We start from the raw sequence: 18597 nt of genomic DNA on the forward strand, positions 1-18597 counted from the left end.
CATCATAAACTGGATTTCTTACCAATATCCAGCCATTCTCCCTTGTCCTGTCACTCCAAGCCCTTGTCTCCCTCCCATCTTTCCTGTAGGCTTCCTTCAGGTACTGAATTTCTTGATGGCTACTGAATTAATTTTTTGATGGCTACTGAATTAATTTCTTGATGGGTTTGAAATACTCTCCTAGAGCCAGCCATGGGGAAGAGCAAAATAAGGTCTTTTAAAATCTAAGCTTCCCCATGTTTGTTTGGGTGAATTTTACAAGATAGTTTGGGGTTTACAGTTAGCCCCTGTGTGGTGAAAACAAAGAGCACTATAAGGGATTGTAAAAACAGAACTAAAAAGTCAACCCTGTGGTAAATCATAGAATCACAGAATATCCTGGCTTGGAAGGGACCCACCAGGCTCATTTAAGTCCAGCCCCTGGTCTGCACAGGACAGCCCCAAATCCCACCAAACAAAAAAGGGGATGCAAACCCTGAGGCTGGAGGAGAGAGGTCACCTGGCAGAATGAGCTCATCTCACATCTCATAATGCAAAGGCTTGAAACAAAAGAAGGCAGATTTTCTTGAGCTGTGGTTATTTTTAGAGTTAGTGAACTTGACAGGATTGGGTTTAGAATCTTCAAACAGGTTTATGTTGATTTATATATAATGTAGTTATATATGTTACAGAGAATAGAAAAAGCAGGTAATGCCAAGTTTTTGAAGTCAACTTGTGCCTAGATGAACCAAACTGCTAGACTATGAGATTTTTTAATTAATCTTTTCCCCAGAAGAAATTATAACTGAGATTTTGATCCAACAATAACCCAGGAAGACAAAACAGAGAGTGAAGGAACTGCATTTTGTGTGATTGAGGAGTGCAGAGGCAAACTGCAGCAGCAGCCAGTGCATTTAGTGACACTGAAGGTTTCTCAGTGCCCATCATCTGCTGCACGTGGCTTTTCTCTGCCCTTGGCTTATCGAGGTGTGTGACACCTATTACTGAGTTTTTCTTTGCAAATGATCTCTGATGAGAAACCTGAAATGGTGATGGGAAACTGAATGAAACAAACAAAGTGTGACATTTAAAAATCAGTTCTGGATTTGTGTTTCTTTTCTAATCCCAGTGAAGGGCCTTGGCTGTGAGACTGTCTATTTTCTCAAGGACACAGGAATACAGCAACTCAGGAGAACCACACCCTTCCAAACCAATGCATCCTGAATTTCCTTGGCCTTTATCAGTTAAATAGGTCCCTACATATTGCAGCTTTCTCACAGTAAGATCCAGATGAATATTTTTACTTCTAGGCTATCTGCTAGACATATTTATCCAGACTTCTCCATTAAGAGTATCAGAGTTGGAGAGCAAAAATACTCAAACTGATCAAAATAAAGATGGATGTACCCAATCTGGTCTGCACATAATGTGTAAAGCAGGTCCAGTGCTAACTGCAGGGTCTGTGATTAACACAGGGAGGATGGCCAAGGGAAGGGAGCACTCCAGGAAACTTACTTCCAAAATTAGGGAATGACAGGTCTATGTCAGAGAATGCATGTAGAAGTGAATTCCAGAACAATTTTCAGAGTGATTCCCTAATATCAGAATGAGCTATTTGCTATCAAATAAAATTGGGGGTATTTTGACATGGATAGAGAGATGGAAGGGATTTTTCTTTTCGTTCTAACAGTGTTTGATGGCCTGAAAATGGTTAACTAATGATAATAAAATCTGTACTTAAAATTTAATTCAGTTCTGTAATTATATTTCTTATGCATGGAGACAGAAATAAACTTGAGGAAGAACCTATTAGCCCTTTTGCATGTATAATTGAACATGTTTGATATTACTGGGTAACCTTTGTAAGCAACTGGCTTTGAGTTTATGCAAAGAGGTGAACATTTTGAATACATAAATAACAATAAGAGCAGGTAGGTTTTTGATTTTGTATTCTGTTCTTTTCTTGTTTGTGTCTGTTAGGTGCAGTCAGACATCCCTGGCTTTATCTGGCTATCCATAGAAACATCTGAGAGATCTGACTTTTGCATCATTTGGGTGCAGTAATGAATAAGAACTGACATCAAATATCAATATTATTGGCTCAGCTAAATGGTAGCTGACATCCAACTGGACTGCTGAGGAGGTAAACAAAATTGAATTTTTTTTTTTTGTTTGAAAACTATCTGACATTATTTGCCCTTCAGTAAATCAATGGAGGAATGGCCTCAATGCTGCTTGCATTTTGGCCTGGGGAGGTGAAATTGGGCAGTAATACTCAAGCATATTTTTCATAGCATTTTAGGCTTTCCTAATATAACCAATAATTCTAAATATACTTTTTTTTTTTTTTTTTTTTTTTTTTTAGGGAAACTTGGTAACCACTGTAATGATTCCTAAACCTGCAGATATGACACAAACACAGCATGGCAAACACTTGACATACTTTTATTTGAACCCAAGCACATATATACACACACATAAGGGAGCAAACCTTGTTCTGCTTTAAATTCATGACCCAGCCAAGCATCTATAGTCTTTATCCTTCATTAGCACAGGTGATTTACCATTGCAAAGGAGATACAGAGCTTACCTGAAATGCTGTTTGGGCCATACCCCAGTGCAAAATAAATATCTGAAACATTTTTCCCTACAAAGTTACTGAAGGGGATGCTAACAGTAACTTTTAGGAGGAAAGATGCATTTTTCTATGTCCTCAATTCAAAAACAGCTATGTGGGTTTTGCTCAAATTTTCTCAAATGCTCCACAGGCAGAGAACCAGCTTGGAAAACTGCAGGATTTAAAATGCTGCTGGAAGCGTTATCTGTTCAGTCCTGACATAACCACAAGTGCAGATGTTTCTCCAGGGCACTGTGACTCCTGTGTCCCAGCAAGGCAGGACCCAAAACTGGCATATTCCAGGTGCCAAGCTGGCAGTTTTGTTCCATAGAGAGCAGGCTAATTAGGGAATCTCAGCAATAGTAAGAGCTCTGGCTGCAAACCTTGCTCACTTAACAAAAAAAACCCTATTAACTACAGCTTCAGAAGCATGGCATAGTAAATAACTCAGATTTAATCAGTTTCACAGAGCTTAATGAGGATTTATTCAATTTGTATAAATGCATTATTCTGTTTAAGCTTCTTCTTCACACAATACTCTTGCCCAAAAATACCCCTAAATATTTGGCACTGCCTGGATGTCTTTCTGATCTGACTAGAAAATTTGTTCCTTGTTCTTGTGCAATTAGAATTTCATATTCTTTCTGAATTTCTTTTGGCACCAAGCAACCTGAGACAGCTCACTCCAACTGACCTATGTCCAAGCAGAAAAAGGAGTGAATCCCTTGGGATCTCTCACTACAGCTCTGCACCCACAGAGTGTGACCATGTAGGCAACACTTCTGGCAAAGCATGGGATGGGCAGACCTGTGACATTATGATAAAAGAAAATATAATTAAAAAAAAAAATCAAAGTAGGGCTTTTTCAGCAGTTTTTTCAACCTTCAGTATTGTTATTTTAGACTTCCTGGGCCAGGTATAAGCATTAGGTTGGACACCCTGGAAGTAATGTTGCACTTTGCCCAAACACTCCATTATCAATGTCCAAAATCTTTTCCATGAAAGTATTGTTGAAAATATGTCTGTTTCTATAAAAAACATTTTTCCTCATAAAATATGCATTTTTCAACAAAAATAGCAACACTCAAAGCACCTTAATCAACTTGCTTAGGGTGGAATATTTTAATTTTTTTGTGAGCAAGCTCTAGAGGGTAAGAAAATAGTTCTCAATTGCTGTATTTGGCATATATAGCAAGATATATATTTGTATATATATAGAATATATAGCACTTGCTTTGCTAGTCAGCCAGTGGGACAACTGTTATTTGTACAACTCAGGGCCACTACCTAATTTTTAAGTAGCAGAGTTAACTTATACAACTGTAATCATAGCTTCTGAGTTATATTCCTCACTCACTTTGACCACTGCTGCACCAAATGCTTCCATTTTTACTAATTCAATCCCTGAGAATGTGAACCAATGATTTTAGTCCAGAGTTAATGCCAACTGTAATATTCCTCACCAAAACTCCATGCTTATCTGCAAGGTTATCAACACGTGGTCCTTCAGCATCCTGTTAATCATTATAGGTCCCATTTGTGAATTAAGACCCACATTAAAGGCAGTGCTGTGGCATCTCTACAATATTTCCCTTGCCATGCTTGCTCCTGTGAAATACTCCCTGTTCCCCACCACAGTGTCTCAGGGCACTGAGAGGCAGGTTGTGCCTGTCAAATACAGATACATGCACATGGCCAAGAAAGAATTCAGATGCCTTGGGAATTCCTATTTTTCTCCCTGACATCAGCTTATCCCATACCTTCTGCTGTGCCAGCCCGTGGGGTTTGCCCTAAAAACACACAGGGCTGGCAGAGCAGCTGGCAAAGCAGCAGCTGATACTGAGCAAAAAGAGAATATTCAGGATCTCCTGCAGGAAAAATTAGTATTTTGCTCTGCCTGTAATGAAGGTGTCAGTGGGAGCATGGGGAGCAGGAACACCACAAAGTTATTTTTCAGGAAGACGGTCTCTGAGAGAAAAGGCTGCTAGTGGCAAAAACAAAAAAACAAAAAACAAAAAAAATTTCATTTAAATAAAGTAATCAATGATGCCAACAGAGGAGAATGGCTTAGACATCATGCACTGATCAAAGGAGAAGGGAGGGAGCAGCAAGGTGGGGACAGCTCTATTGTAACAGGCACTAGGGCTCTGGTCTGGCTGGCAGGTGGGGCCACTCTGAGCCACCTCTGATTCTGAATCAGCCCCAGAGGTCTCTGTGCCACCAAGGAGCAGGACAGCATGGGCCAGAACAAGGAACATGATGGTTAAAGGGAAGAAAAAAAGGAAATCTGCATGCAGAACTTACATTCTTGTTGAATGTAGCATGATTACAGGGATGCACGTGACCCTGGAATGTGTAAACACGGAGACCCTAGGAGTGAAACAAAAAAAGCATTTAAGTAAGTTAGAGTAATATAAGTTATTCTATAGCCTTGGTGTAAACAGAAAGACCTTGATTTTATGGCTGTGTGAAAATCAAGACACACTGTGTGCTACAAAGCCAGCTCCTGGTTGCTAGAACAGGAAAACATTTCTCACCATTACTAAAGATGTATCTCCTTACTTCACATAATAGCCAGCAGAAAAGCTGCATCCAAATATCCCCAAGTAAAGGCATCTCCCTGGCTGGAATTAGAAGGTGGAATGGCGCCTTCCAAAACACTGAGCTCTTGCTCTCAGGCAGTCAGTACATGTCTCTTGTTATTCCACACACACCATTAAAGGCTTCCTTAAGGAATCACAGGCATGAAATCCAAATTAATTATGTTTTTTCATCTCCCACATTAAGCCATAAGTGACCTACATAGTGCAGTAACATATGTCAGATGTCATCACTGATATCTGGCTTGTTCTGCCAGTACAGGAGCCATTCAACCACAGTATCTCCTGCTAAAAACTTGAAATCTTCAGGATGGCAAGACAGGGGTACTGGAAAGAGATGCCCTTCTCTGTTTTCATAGAAACCACTGGATTCATGTGTTAAAAAATATTTCCTGTTGGAGCAGTACAATCATATGCTGAAGAACAGATTTTTCCCTCTAAGAAAGCATTTTATTAACACTGCAATTGAAAGACGGTTGCATTTTTCTGGAGAGTTGAAAAAACCCAAAAACAAGATCTGAAATTCCACTTGAATCAATTGAATCAATCTAAGAGGAGCAGGGGTAACACAGGTTAATCACACCTCTTTCATGATTTTGGAGTTTACATCATCAGCTTATCCCCATTTTTATTTTCCTGACCAAAAAAGCATCACTTCTACTCTGACACAAGAAATTTGAATTCTCCTTTTCACTGACAAAACCTTCTACATTTTATCATCAGCATATCTAGCAGCATATTCTCACTATTTGCAACATACCCTTTCAGAGAGCAGTTAATGAGGTTTGACCACAACATAATTCTGAAGGGACACTCCTTGATAATGCTCTGTGGTTCACATTATATCTCTGAACCACTTAGGAGAACTCAGCCCAACAAAGCAGCAGTTGAAGGGGATTACATTGTTGTTGCAAATATCTCAGGGGTTAAGAGCAAAGAGGGAAAGAAGCTATTAAGGCTGAAGAGCAGTGTTGATGCAGGAACATATGGGGATTCATTATCTGCAGATAAATTCCAGTGGAAAATTAGAAGACAGTTCTTGAACAGTGAGATGCAAAAACTTACTCCATTCCAAGTAGTGGGGATAAAAAAAAAATCTCATTACTATAAGAAGCTGCTTTAAAAGCCTGGAAATAAATGACCTTCTCCTGTATGTGATCTTTTGCCTGGACTTGGAGACCAAGGAGGCTCTTTCCAGTCTTGTTCATATGGCATTAGAATACAAATCTCTGATAAAGCCCACATTTAATGCTGCACAGAATTCCTTTTGTTAAAAAAAATGTCACCCAAAGAAGACAGCAGGCAACTTTGGCAAGTGCCATTTTGTATCTCATTGTATTTTTCATTTACCTCTCTCTGTTGAAGTAGTTTCTGCTCCAAGGCCACATGGCTAATGTGATCATACTAGGAAATTGGTATTATTCCCATAAAAGGATTGCAAGGTAACAAGAGAAAAAGGCTCTTTACTATTAAAAGCTCTGTATTTAAAGAGCACACCATCTACTTTAAGCATAAAAAGCTTGCCAGAGCAGAGTTCTTGAATCCTCCATAGTTTTCAACAAGGGGAAAGAGTGCTAAAACACCCTCTCCAAAACCCCTGCATATTTTTAAGTTAGATATTAGATATAGGTTGGATATCAGGGAAAGGTTCTTCCCCCAGAGGTGCTGGCACTGCCCAGGCTCCCCAGGGAATGGGCACAGCCCCAAGGCTGCCAGAGCCCAAGGAGTGTATGGACAATGATCCCAGGGACAGGATGGGATGTTGGGTGTCTGTGCAGGGCTAGGAGCTGGATTGATGATCCCTGTGGATCCCTTCCAGCCCAGCAGATTCTGTGATTTCTAAGTAATAAAACATGAACCAACAAATGCTGATACAAGGAAAACTTAAATCATTACTTTCCAATTATAAATTCATGGCTGGAATAGAAACGTGATTACTCAAAATTCCCTAAGACTGACAGGCAAATTAATGTGATAAAGGTAACAGGATAGGAGACAGAGATAACCAAACACACACATAAGCAGTCTAGTGAGAAAAAATGTCAAGGACATGAGATGCACCTTGTGGCCCAGCAGTGATATTGATTGCACCCAACCCATGGTTACAAACCAAGTGCTGGTGCATGTTCTGCATGTGGAAAATAGCCCTTGTAAAATAACTGCTGCTGCTCAGCAGGGTGTAGTATTTACCCTCAGACACTCTCAAATACCAATACACACACAGTAGCCTTTCCACAAACACAGAAAAAGCACAAACCAGTGGAAAAAAGAAAACCACAATGGATGCTGCACAAAATGGATGTTAACTTTCAGCTTTCCCTCCATAAGTCAATTCAGTATAAGCCCTCTGAAAAGGATTTTAATAAAAGAAATAATAATGATAATAAAAGTGAGACAAAGGTAATGGCTCTGCAAAGTGTTTCTCAATACTATCAAAACTTAATTTCCAAAATGCCACTTTGTTTTTATTCAGTGCACAGCTTGGGTTTTCTTTACCAATACTGGGAAATCTGAGTTTTGCAAACGTAAAAACAAATCTGGAAAGCTCCTACTTAGCTGTAACAGTTCAAGAAAAAAAACAAACAAATAGTAATAGATATTCTGTGGAGCAGAATTCAAGTAAGCACTGAGCTTTCAGCACCAAGAGCTCAGCAGCAAGTTAATGAACTCCCTTTTGCACATGCATTCTGCTTTTCAGGCTTTAATTATAAAATAATTCACTACAGAACCACCAGTGCTTCATGCAGTGTGGAACTGAACAGGGTGCACAACCACCTGGGAGCATCTGACACTTCAGTGAATTCTTTAAGGTTCAGGCTGAGCAAGAACAAACATCTGGGACTTGTATCACAAGGAAAAGAGCAGGGGAAAAAAGAGGAGATTGACATTAGGACAACTCTTAGAGGAAAATGACAGTCCTTTGCTGTAGCCTGAAGGTCTCACTGGCCATCACCTCTTACAGAGGGAACAATCACAAACTGAGAGCAGGAGCAGCAACAGAACACCAGAGCAGAACTCTGAAACTGGAAAAAAGCAAATTTTCCCCACCTTTAACCCAAGGGGTCTATCCAGTCTCATTGCATGGGACACTCCAGCAGTGTAAATCATGGAAAATACATTATTACTGTCACCTGAGTCTTAACTGAAATACTGATTGATGAAATCTGAGTTCCATTCCCTCCTTGAGCTATTGTCCAATTACATTAATAACCATACATTCTTCCTCTGCAGGAAATGCATAAATAACAGCAACATTCAAAGAAAACAAAATATAAAGTGTTCTGCATCGTTGAGGTTTTGGGGTTTTTAATTATTATTCACACATCCACACACACGTATAATTTTCCAGTCTGAAATCCAGAAATGAACATTAGAATCAGTGGTTAGGAACACCCTGGCATTGTGCTGTGGAGCCTATCAACCTCTCAGCTTCCACTGAACACAGGCATTAATTGCCTGCCTTGGACTGGAGCTACCTGAAAGACTCCTGAGAGAGAAAACATTCCTTTGTTAGAATGAAATCTGGTATTGTGGAAAAGCAGCCTGATCTTTGGTGCTATGGATCTGCGAGCAGTAATCCTGCTGCAAAAGTAGTTAAACAAGGTTTTAAATTCAAATTATTTTTTTGTTCCTATTTTCAAAGGATAAAAGCCCAAGATTTGGGAATCAATAGTAAAATTCTGCTGTAAATCCTCCCTATTGTGTATCCACACATATATAGGAATATCAAGACAAGACAGGCTGAAGACAATCATAATTAATTTGCTTCTTTGCATTGCAGTAATTAAGTTCAACCTTAAACTATGTAACACAGCAGCTGAATCTTCCTATACTAATTTTAATTACCATTTCAGCAGCAACAAAATAAATCTCCCAGACTTAACAAGCCATACTGCAAGCACCTCTGGAGAAAACACACAGCCAGAACCAGTAGGGTATCATTTGAAAGCTGCTCATGTTCTCTGCTCTTTTGGATTTCTTTCTGAATTTTGAGTGCCTTGCTGTACATTAACATCTTACATGAACAAACTTACTTTGCAAGTCCAGAATCAAGATAACAAATCCATTAGATCAAGCTGGGTGTAATATCCAAGTCACAATAGGTAATTATCTTTATGAGTTTGATATGAGCTTTTAGATAACAACATTCGAGTATGAGATTTATCTAAACAGTGTTCAGATAGGAGATTTATTTGTAATTTCTTGGTTCATTTAGAAATTAACTCAAAGAAATAATGTTCATTCAGAAGGACAAAACTGAGAAAAGTGTTCAAACCATGAAGCACTCAGCTGTGGAAATGTTCACCTCATTCTCTTTATTAAAAACAAACAAAACCTCCCAACAGTTCTTCATGAGAGGTTTAATTGTATTTGGGGAAAATGAAAGTTCTGAGCTTACACAGGTAGAATTTTCACAGCAAATCAAACACTGTAATGCTCTGGAAGCTCCCTTGGCTGGACCTGAACTTTTCCTAAAGCAAGGAATGTTCAGTGTTCTGAGATTTCTGGGGATTGACTCATTGGGAAGCTCCAACCTTCCTCTTTCCTTGCTCCATTTTCATAGCAAAGTGCAAAATTAGAACTGAATTAGAGGGAATGTGGCACACCCAGCAGAACTGTGGCTGTGCCATCCCTCTGTGCTGCAGGGAATCCTGTCCTTGCCACAATGTGGGTGCATGGAGACATCAAAAGGCACTTGGATCTCTTCATGAGAGCAAAAAGAAACTCATTTTCACGGGATATGATGGGTAAGCACAAAAACGAGCCAGGAGGGACATCCCTGTCCTGGGGATCCCCAGCCAGGCTGGGAGGGGATTGTCCTGCTCTGCTCTGGGCTGGGGTGGCCTCACCTCCAGTGCTAGGGGCAGTTTTGGATTCTTCAATGTAAGAATGATATTAAGCTATCAGAAAACATCCAATCACTACATCTTCCCAAAGAAATGGAAAAGAATTTAGAATCTCTTTAAAATGCATGAATTTCTCTAACAACTTTCATACAGTGAAACATTAAAAACTCAAGAAGCAGCATTTTTCTAAATCTGGTAGGTAATAAAACAAGAAAGAGAGCTCTGCCTGCCAGCTAAGCCCAACATCATGCTTTTCATCACAGACCAGCCTTCTTTTCACTTCACAGTTAGTAACACCTGCTATTAAATATATCAAAAAAACCTAATTAACCTTGCTCTGGAACACCCCTGAATTACCTCATTTGTGTAAGTCTGAACTTTCACCTGAATGTAGTATTAATACACCTTTTGTATCAATGATGCAGGCAGATTAATTTTTCATAATTGGGATGACAAGTATGTTTCTAGGCCAAGACCTTGTATGCTAAATCTGTTCAAAGTGAACCTCTAAGGCTCTCCTAAAAAAACTTAAAAACAGGAGTACATAGTAGAAATGCTGACAGATTATATTCTTGCTAGCATAATACAACCTGACTCAAAGATAAATGTTTCATGAATTTAAAAAGTTGAAAAAAGCTCCTCTGTTCAGCTTTGTTCTTGAGATGAAAGTGAATTATCTTTTTGTCTTCTTCTGACACTTGGATTTTTGTACTGCAGTCTGCAGAAAACTGTAACTACAGGCAGTATTTAAACAGACATGACCGTGTGGGATTCTCTCCTCGCTCAACTCCTGTAAGAGACATCAAACTTCAACTGCATAAGGAGGAACAAAGGTTTTTTTGGGAAGCAGATCCTCTCCTGTACCTGCTTCTGTGAAGAGACAGAAATGTCACCTCCAGTTGAAGAGATCTTACATGAGCACAGTCCCACCTGCACAGCCCTGACAGGACAGGCAGGGAGAAATGCCTCTGCTGGACCCATCATTCCTCTACAAGAAAATAAACAGTATAAAGAAATCCCTTCAAGATACTGAAATTCTTCCAGTGAGAGCAGAGCTGTGTGTTACTGCCCTGGCTGGTACTGGCAGATGGGCTCATCAGCAGAAGCTGCTGCATCTCCCAGACATCACCCTGCCAACACCAGGAAAGCCAAATTCCAGAACTAAGCCCATTCCTACCCAGTGCAAACTGGGAGTTTCAATTGTCCAGGGAGGGAAGGATCAGCAGTGCACTGGCCAGGGAAGTTCCTGCTGTGAGTAATGTGCTGGAGCTCGTTAGCTGCAGATTAACCCAGGAACTTTGCAGCACTTTCAATTAACTTGGCATTCCATGGCTTTGCAAAGCAGACATTTCCAGGAGAACAATGCCTGAATGACAGGAACCTGCTAGGGCTGCCTAAAATTAAACACCACGAGCTCTATTACTTTAATGTAAAAAAAAAAAAAAGATCAAAAAGATGAATTATAAATGAGTGGAAGCTTCTGGTGGAGTATAACTGGAAAAGTTACAAGTCTAGTGCAAGCACAGAAAAAATACAAAATCATTTCTGTTGGCTATGAAAATTAAATTATATGAAGGCAGAATAAAACAATGAATATATAATTTAATTAGATATAAGAAAAAGTGAGAGCACTACATGTGGGAAATAATTTTCTCCTTATCTGACTATGAGAAGTTGCATGTGAGTCTGAAGGGCTTTAGTACTCTTAAAAACTGAAGCTAAATTTTGGCCAAAATGCCAAATTGTTGCCTTCTGTGAATTCCTATAAGAACAATGATTTTGTTTTTGTAGCAGAAGAAAGGAAAAACTAAGTGTCTTTAACTGCAAAATCCAGTATAGAGACAAATGCAGGTACACAACCATCTTTATTAAATAAGACAATGGAGGTGGCCTAAACATTAAAAAGAAAGGAAAAATTAAAAGTTAATTAATTTCTTCCCTTCAAAGAGTCAGCATAAATCAAGAGTAAGCCAGTAAGATCAAAGTTTTTACTTGTCTAACAGCCACTGGGAGAGGGTTTACTTCTATTGGAATAAAGGAATTTGTAAGCCTGCTGCATTCACAGTGTGAGTTTTGTTCTGGCAGTCACCACGCATCAAATGCATCTCAGCCAGGCTTCAAATGGCAGATACACAGCAAAAAAAAAAAAAACTAAAATAAGAACAACAAAAAAGGGCAAACCTAAGAGAACATGGCTGCAGCTCTCCTCCACCAACCAGCACTGCTGAGCAGCTTTGCAAAGGCAGGCTCTTCTTTGATCTCTATTTCTCCAGTAACCAACAGGAAGGGAATTGACTTCCCAAAGAAGGGGGCTTGGCAAAGAAACCAGGATCTGAATGAGAGGGAAAGCACACCACTTGTTCACCATCATCTGGTTTTCCCAACTACTGCTGCTCTGGGAATAACAGCATTGTTGACCTCAATAACCAGGATCAGAGAAGAGAATCCAAACTATTTGGCTAGAAACAGTGAAGAAGTTATTCACTGGAAAAAAAAGAAGTCCCTGCAAGAAAAAATGAAAAGAAGAAAAGAAGTGACTGTGTATTTTTAAAAAAGTCTTTAGATATCAAAATTAAAATGAAAAAAACACCAGTGGAAGAGGAGAAACATTGCAATCAACTCTTACAAATGCACTGTCCACAGATTCTCTACACCAGATCCTCTTACACCATCTATAGATTCTGAGTGAAAGGAAAAAAAAATATTGTAGAAGCCCATCAAAAATATTCCTATTCTTCTGCAATTTCAAATTCAGAATTCTATTTGAAATCAAATTCAGGCCAACATTTCCAACAGTAGAATTTTCTAGAGGAAAAAGAAAGCATTGCAAGAAGGTCTGGGTAGTGATGGGAGTAGTTATATTTTTGGTAAGTCTGCTTGATATCTAAGCTTTATTTTTCATCATAGCACTGCTGCTCCAAATAAAAACCTGTATTCAGTCCTGATGCAAATGCCAAAATGCAATTTTGGAATTCCTACCTGCTTTAAAGAGTTTATTGATCACTCCACAACGTAATTATTTTATTCATTAAAAATCTACTCTAGTGGTTTAGCTCTGTTAAGTTTATTAATGTTTCCTAATAAACTTCATGACTGAAAAGACATAGGAAAAAATATAGTTTTTAATCCTTCAGTACTGGCACCAGAACTGGTGACTGGATTTTTGGGACCAGAGCACGCAGCTATTTATGTCACCTTCAAAGAAGGAGGAGTAAAGGGGTTAACTAGAAAACCTTTAGTGGGAATACCCCACAACAAAATCAAAAAGTTAAACATATGTCATTAAAACGTTGCACATATGTACATAAATACATAATCCTTCATGTGCAATGAGCTGTCAAATAATAAAAAAATACTGAAAAAATAGTGCCAAAGCAATGTGAAATTTTCAAAGAATGCTTTTGTCAGGGGTGATAGCAAGGTTTAGCAATTGAGAAGCAAGAGCTCTTCACCTGTTTTAGCACTGTTTTCCCAAGATATTCACATCCTAGCAAAAGACTGCAGTGACACTGAAGAGAAGCAAAACTCCTGGCAGCCTTTTCAGAGGCCTCTTGTAAAATTACAGCATGAGTACATTACCTCTTAAATTAAAAAAAAAAAAAAAAAAAGTGCCTCACCAAGTTCAGCCTGTCAGAGTTGCCAGGATTAGATCTGGAACCAAATGTATTATGACTGAGCTCAGTGCTGTATAAATACTAGATCCATTATTCAAACAGCTTCCAGGACACCTCCAGCTTGATTTTACAGCCACAAAATCTCCCTGTGAAATCTCTGCCCTGGGATTTTTTCCCCAGGAAAGGAAGGGCTGCGGCACAGAGAGCAGCAAGGAGATGAAGACAGCAAGGTCCCACTAAAGGAGCCTCAGACAAAAGAATCCCAGCCTTGGGGTTGGTGAGTTATTAACAGCAGCAGGCTCTGTAATTGTTGGTGAAATAATCTCATTGACACATACAGCTTAGGAAATAGAGGGCTCATTAACAAAGCCTCCAGCCTTTATTAGATCATATAAATAACCAAGAGTGCCTGCAAAAGATCGATTACAGCCTTTAAATGTTTACTGAATCAGTGTTTAATTAAGACAATTTTAATATGCAAATCAAGCCTAATTATCATCATTTGTTAATGTTAGTCTGCCTGAGCTCTAAACAACTACAGCTGCAAATATGGTAACACCATCATATTTCTCCTGCTTTTTTTCCCCTACAAAGAACTGCAGAGGAAATGATTGAGTTGCACTCCCTGTGTGTATGAATCCTTACAAAACCACATTTCCATCTACTCTTTGAAGGTCAAAAAAGTGCTCAGCCTAGCATAAAATGCACTGGAAATGTTATGCATTTCTCCACCCACTAAATTAATTAATTAATGTATTTCTTACCCCAACCCCTCTGGGAGCCTCTTTTCATGAATATCTGCTCTTGTTCCATGCAGTGATTCAATGGGTGGGTTTCTAACACAGACCTTTGTCACTCAGAAGTTGATATTGGGACTTTTTTCTTGTTTCCTCTGCCCTGGGAATGGTAACCTTCCTATGCTGAGAAGCCACAGCAGTATGGCAAAGTCCCTGGAAATTAAAATGTGAAGCAAGCACAGCCTTCATTGTGATGGGAGGAGCAGCCAGGTAGAAAAGAAATGTCTGTGCTCTGATTCCTGAAGAAGTAAAATTAAAAGCCTCAAAACCTCCAGGAATTTGTTTTGGGTGAGAGGGTGGGGCAGCTGCAATGCAATCCTGGTAGAAATCATTCCCTTTTTCTGGCACTGCTGCTCTCCTGATGGCACAATGAGCTGCACAGATTAAAATGAAGGAAGGGAGCCACTGCCTGCTGGGCACTATTGATTTGTTATTGAATGCCTACACTGACAGAGGGGGAAATATGAAATGCTCCTGTTTCACAATACAGAAAGTCACTTCTTTGTTTCTCTTTGCCAGTATGTTTTCTTTCCTCACATTCCCACTCTTTTGGAGCCTGTAGCTGCCAAGCCCTCAGCTGGTTGAGGGCAAAACTACTTGTACTTTCTGTAATATGTTTGGTATTTCTAAGGAAAAGAAGTCCTCATGGAAGGAAAAAAAGGACATGCAGTTACAAAAGGCCATGAGTCTTTCAAGACAGAACGAATAAAAAAGTAATAATCAGAGCAGAAATGAAATACAGGACACAACTTGAAAAGCCCCCAGCTCAAATGGGAGCAGAGTGGCTTTCACCAGCCTCTGGACTGGCTGGGGGATGAAAGGGCTCCCTACAGGAGCCACATTTGGGCTCACCTGGGTAGAGATCTGTCAGCAAGTCACTTCCCAGCTTCCTTCTGAAAGGTCTTCTCTGCAGACAGCCTTGGAGAACAGGGCATGTCCAATAAAATCTGGGCATGGTATTGCCCACACAGCAAGTTCACACCAAAGTTGGGTCAGGCTAGAGCACAAATTTGGGCTGGGGGACAAACTTAAGTAGGAGAAGCCCTGGCCCATGTGAACTGCAGCCAAGGCTGCAGAGGGGGCTCCAAGACAGGCAGGCACCAATTCCCTGCTTTCCCAATGTTCCCAGAGGGAGCTGTGCAGGACTGACAGCTCCTTTGGGAGCTGTGGGTGCTTCTGGTGAATACCTGAACCCAAGGAAAGCACAGGAATTTGAAAGGAACCATGCAAGAAAGAGCCTGCAAAGTCTACTCTTCTAAAGTTCTCCAGCAGCTGTTATGAAAGATGTTGGCACTCTCTTACCCTTCATTAGAGAAAACAGCCAGGATTTTCAGAGCTGGAATGCCAGTGGAACTGTGTGTAATGAGTGAAACAAGTACACTCTTAGGGAATACCTGCAAATCCAAGAGCAGGAGAGGACTGGAAATCAAGCTCAGGCACATGTAGGAGGCCTAATGGAGAAGTTCCATGCTCAGACATGGGAAACAAACACTTACCTTGAAGCTATTCCACCAGGGAAGGGAAAACCAGAGGAGAACTTCACAAGTTCAGTTCATTCAGACCTTCACTCATCACTGCAAAGCTGCCTTGGCTGGTTTTGCACAGGGGATGTTTCCCTAAGAGTCACCAGCCCTGATGTGCTTCAAACACACAGGAACTGATGGGAGAATTCATGGCTGAGAGTTCTCATTTTCCCAGTCACCTTCAGGCTACTCAAGTAACCCTGGACAAGAAACCTTCTTTTCTGTCCCGACTGCAACTTCCCATCATGGGAAGTGCTGTGCCCTGGTACATCTGCTCCAGTTTTCCCATCCAGTGACAAAACCAGCTGCAAGTGAGGAAAGTTCTCTTACTGAACACTTACTCTGCTGTCCCCACTATTTTTTCATGTTCTCCAGTTTAAATTTGCTGTTCATATCAAAAATGCACTGAATGCATTTTGACATCTGGTCCCATTATATGCAGTCAGATGTCCATTCACTTTGTGTCCTGTTAAAGGTGATGGAAAGTTACCAATATTCCCAAACCCCCTCCTGTCTCAGCAAGATGAAACAGTTCCTGAGTCAGACATGGATCTGACAACTTCCTAAGACACACAGACATATCTCAAAGCAGATATTACTGTCAAAACCCAAAGAGTTTTAAAAATTAATTCAGGAAAAAAAAAAAGATCTGCATTAGACATGCACATCAGCAACTCTGCCCCGTAGCAATGTTCAGGCATCTTCTAAATTGAATGGCACTTCTTATGCAGAGATCTTCTCTGGGCTCAGCCACTTGAACATCCAAGTTCAAGAACATTGTTGAAAGAACTTTTGCAGGTGAAAGTTTTCAACACGTGATTTTGATTAGCAAAGAATGAAGTGCAAACTAAGCTTTGTCCTTTCAGAAGGCAAAGGCAAAAAATTATATATATTTTTTTCAAATGAGAAGTGCCTTCTTTGATAAAATGGTTTTGTTTGGGTTTGATTACAACACCCCAACGTACTATTTTCATTTTTGCTCTTTCTCCTTTTCTGTCTCCCTTATCACTAGGGTCAGCACACACAGTCATCTCTTGATCTGAGAAGTAAAGTTCTTTCATTAATTTTATTGGTTTTGTACTTCTCAATTTAAGCCAGAGCTTCACTGATTATTAAAAGAGAGCAAGTGTTTTTTCTTAAATTAGAAAAAAAATTAACATACCAAATATATTTAACAAAAAGAAGCTCAAAAGGAAAGCATGTAAAGCCCTTTAAAATGCACATGACCTATAACTTGCTGTCCAGTTCTGCAAATTTTTGAATAAAATTCTAAAATCTCATGGTGCTGCATGGTACAGGACAAGATGGCACAAGAAGCTCTGCACTACAAGACATCACATTCTGTTCATTTTCTCTTCAGTGAACTGAACTGCAGATAAATGACCCAGAAACCAGCAGGAAATGAGGACATATCACCAACGGGGTTTTATGAATATTATTTGTTAGAAGATGTAACTCTCTTAACAATACCTGACCCATGACTAATTTCAGGGGGTCAGGGTGATCTTTGCCCTTCCCTGTGTAGGGCATTATTCTTCTCTAGAGAAGTTCAGAGGTTAATGAATAAAGTGCCAGCAAAGAAGAAATGAGACTGAGCAGGAAAATGCTCGTTCTTGGTCTCTGCTATAAATAATGCTCTCATTAAAATTCTGCCTTGGAAGAAAGGCAAGTCCATTAGTCTAGGAGCTAATTTTTACTGGCTCCTTAGAAGTATGCATATTAAAAATTCAGCGTTTATAATTGCCAGCCATCAACCACCTAGTCAGTGCTGTTCTTGGGGTTTTTAATTATTTACTTCATTTGCATAGACACTCCAATTTATGATCAACCATTTGGTTATCAAGGGACAGCTTTAGTAATTCCTCTTTTGAGTTTTTATTTAGTCCTTCTGTATCCCCAGCAGGAGGGCTCAGGGAGCCTTTGCCAAGGTGGGTGGCAGTGGGATGGGCTCACCCCAGCCTCCCACCCTACCCCATGGCCAGATTCCATAGTGTCTTGGGTTGTAATACAGGATGTGGCCTGAATACACAGAAATGTGTATTCTGTCCCCATCTGCTGCAGCCGGGTGGGGCAGTGACCCTGATCTCCTGGCACATATTCTCTGCTCATGGGCCATCTTTAAACCAGCTGGGGCAATCATCTTTATCTTTTCCACAGCCCATCCTCCCTCCAGGAAGATTTCATCTGCTGCTGGCCCATTCAGTCCCACTGTATGACTGATAAAATTCCATCATCCCACTGGGAGATGCTCCAGCCAGGGGAGCAGCCAAGCCTTTCCTACCCAGATAAAAACTGAGATTTTGGACACCAAGGTACCTTCTTTCCACTGGATTCCAGAGGAAAGCCAGACCTTTCCACATCATCCCTGCACCTTCAGAGGAAACTGCACCTTCTCCAGGAGCACTGCTGCAGCTGAACCACATCTGCCACTGCAGGAGGATGCAGCCACCATTGAATGGGACTGTGCCAACACCCTGACTGACTGATGGGTGTCAGCTTGGATTCTGACTCTGGCAGGGTTTGGGATTGTTCTTTGTAATACTGTATTTCTATTTTAATTTTCCTAGTAAAGAACTAATTCCTAATTCCCATATCTTTGTCTGAGAGCCCCTTAATTTCA

At 40.2% G+C, this 18597-nt stretch overlaps 1 protein-coding gene across 3 annotated transcripts in view; it reads right to left on the minus strand.

Moving 5' to 3' along the window:
• Positions 1-18597, minus strand: part of SPAG16 (sperm associated antigen 16) — a 347846-nt gene that overhangs the window by 108731 nt on the left and 220518 nt on the right. For all 3 annotated transcript variants that reach the window (XM_056496715.1, XM_056496713.1, XM_056496714.1), the window contains one exon: positions 4901-4966. In XM_056496715.1, coding sequence (XP_056352690.1) covers positions 4901-4966 — 66 coding nt within the window. The remainder of the gene's footprint in view (positions 1-4900; positions 4967-18597) is intronic.

This window comes from Oenanthe melanoleuca, chromosome 7 (assembly GCF_029582105.1).
Source record: "Oenanthe melanoleuca isolate GR-GAL-2019-014 chromosome 7, OMel1.0, whole genome shotgun sequence".
NCBI classification, from domain to species: Eukaryota; Metazoa; Chordata; class Aves; order Passeriformes; family Muscicapidae; genus Oenanthe; species Oenanthe melanoleuca.